At 56.7% G+C, this 1,738-nt stretch overlaps 1 protein-coding gene across 1 annotated transcript; it reads right to left on the minus strand.

Moving 5' to 3' along the window:
- Positions 1–461: 461 nt before the first annotated feature.
- On the minus strand, positions 462–1,172 carry LOC104523164 (cAMP-dependent protein kinase inhibitor alpha-like). The gene is made up of 2 exons (XM_010165653.1): positions 1,028–1,172; positions 462–544 (listed from the first exon to the last, which is right to left on the minus strand). Exons 1-2 carry the CDS (start codon positions 1,170–1,172, stop codon positions 462–464), a joined length of 228 nt encoding a protein of 75 aa, XP_010163955.1.
- Between the last annotated feature and the right edge of the window lie 566 nt (positions 1,173–1,738).

A 1,738-nucleotide genomic window follows, 5' to 3' on the forward strand; every position in this document is an offset into this window, starting at 1 on the left:
AGAGTTTGGGGGGTTCTGAGGGTTTGTGGTGTCTCCCCCTTCCCCACCTTCTTCAAAAAAGGCTCCTCCATCACCCAGGAAAAAAGTGCCAGGAGACAGAGGTGGTACCAGAACATCCCAGTGACACCACGCGAGGCCAGAAACACCCTGCGGGGGGGACAACCCCCCATCTCCCCAACCCCTTGTGCTGGGCTCTGCCAAATGCCCCAGAAGAAAAATATTCCTCCTCTTTGGAGAGGCAAAAAAACCCTCCACCCCCCTCGGGTCCTCGCCCAGGCGTGGGTGGGGGTCGCCCCGTCCTCACGGCGATGGTCCCCGTGACAGAGGGGATGGACACCCTGTGGTCTCGCTGTGGTAGCACCGAGGAGAACCCAGCAGACTCCAGCCGTCCTGGGGAAGCCGGGTTGATGCTCCACAGCCTCTGTCCTTGGCTGGTCAGCAATGTCCCCCTGGGAGCAGGGTTAGGATGTGTCCTTCAGCTCAGGGCTGGGGGGCTGTGGAGGGGGCACCTCTGCTGAGGGTGACTGCATCTCCTGGGTGCTGCCTGTCAGGAGAGAGATGAGGATATCATAGAAACATGGAATCATAAAGGTTGGAAAAGATCTCCAAGATCATCCAGTCCAACCATCAACCCAACACCACCATGCCCACAATGCCCTGAAATGCCATTTCTACACGTCATGTCTACACCCAATGTCTACAGTGTCACGTCTACACCCAATGTCTACAGTGTCACGTCTACACCCAACCATGTCCTGAAGTGCCACGGCTACAGGTTTTTTTGAACATCTCCAGGGTTGGTGACCACCACTGCCCTGGACAACCTGTTCCAATGCTTGACCACTCTTTCAGTAAATAAATTTTTCCTGACGTCCAATCTGTACCTCCCCTGGTGTAGCTTAAGGCCATTTCCTCTTGTTCTATCACTAGTTACTTGGGAGACTTGAGAGAAGAAACCAACACCCATCTCACTACAACCCCAGGTCCTGCGCACCCCACCTTGTCCTCCCACTGCCCCAGCACCCACCTGTATTCAGGGACATCTCGGCCAGCTTGAGGGGCAGGTCAGAGGGGCTGACACCGGCCGGTGAGCCCAGGATGTCAGGCAGGGCATTGCGCCGGCCGGTTCTCCCAGAGGATGCGAAGTCCAGGACAGGTTCCACCTCAGTCATGCTAACCCTGGAGAGACACGGTCCCCTCCCCGTCAGCCCCTTCTGACCAAGGGGACCCAGCTCTGGGCCAGGCAGGATGCTCCCTAGAGCCCACTACAACCCCTCTGCCCAGCCTGACCCCAGGCTCTCCAGGAGCGAAGGCAGGAGCCACCCTGCCCAGGGGACTCTCCCGGCCCCAGGGTTGGCACCTTTGGGTGCTGTGACCTCTGCTGGTCTCCTGCTTTGGGCTGGGACAGAGCGAATTTTCTTCTCAGTATCTAGAGCAGCCTATGGGTTGGATTCAGTCTGGGATTTGGTATGAGAAGAGTGTTGATGATGCACTGATGTTTTTAGTTGCTGTTGGGAAATCAAGGACGTTCCAATTTGCCATGGTTTGCTGGTCTGCAGGTGCAGAAGAAACTGAGGGGGGGGGACATAGGAAAATTACCGGACCCAGGCTGGCATCTGGCTCTGCCAATGGATATTCCATATCATGTCACGTCAGGGTCAGCAGATTCACGAGGGTCAGCCAGAAAGCTCTCGCTTGGGCTCTCTCTGTCTTTGGGGATTGCGGTTTGGGGACTGTC

This window comes from Antrostomus carolinensis, unplaced genomic scaffold, assembly GCF_000700745.2.
Source record: "Antrostomus carolinensis isolate BGI_N321 unplaced genomic scaffold, ASM70074v2 scaffold43813, whole genome shotgun sequence".
NCBI classification, from domain to species: Eukaryota; Metazoa; Chordata; class Aves; order Caprimulgiformes; family Caprimulgidae; genus Antrostomus; species Antrostomus carolinensis.

Coding starts and splice junctions, on each gene's coding strand:
- LOC104523164 (XM_010165653.1), bottom strand. CDS start 1,172: ATGACTGAGGTGGAACCTGTCCTGGACTTCGCATCCTCTGGGAGAACC. Junction 545..1,027: donor CGAGATGTCCCTGAATACAG/GTGGGTGCTGGG, acceptor CTCTCCTGACAG/GCAGCACCCAGGAGATGCAG.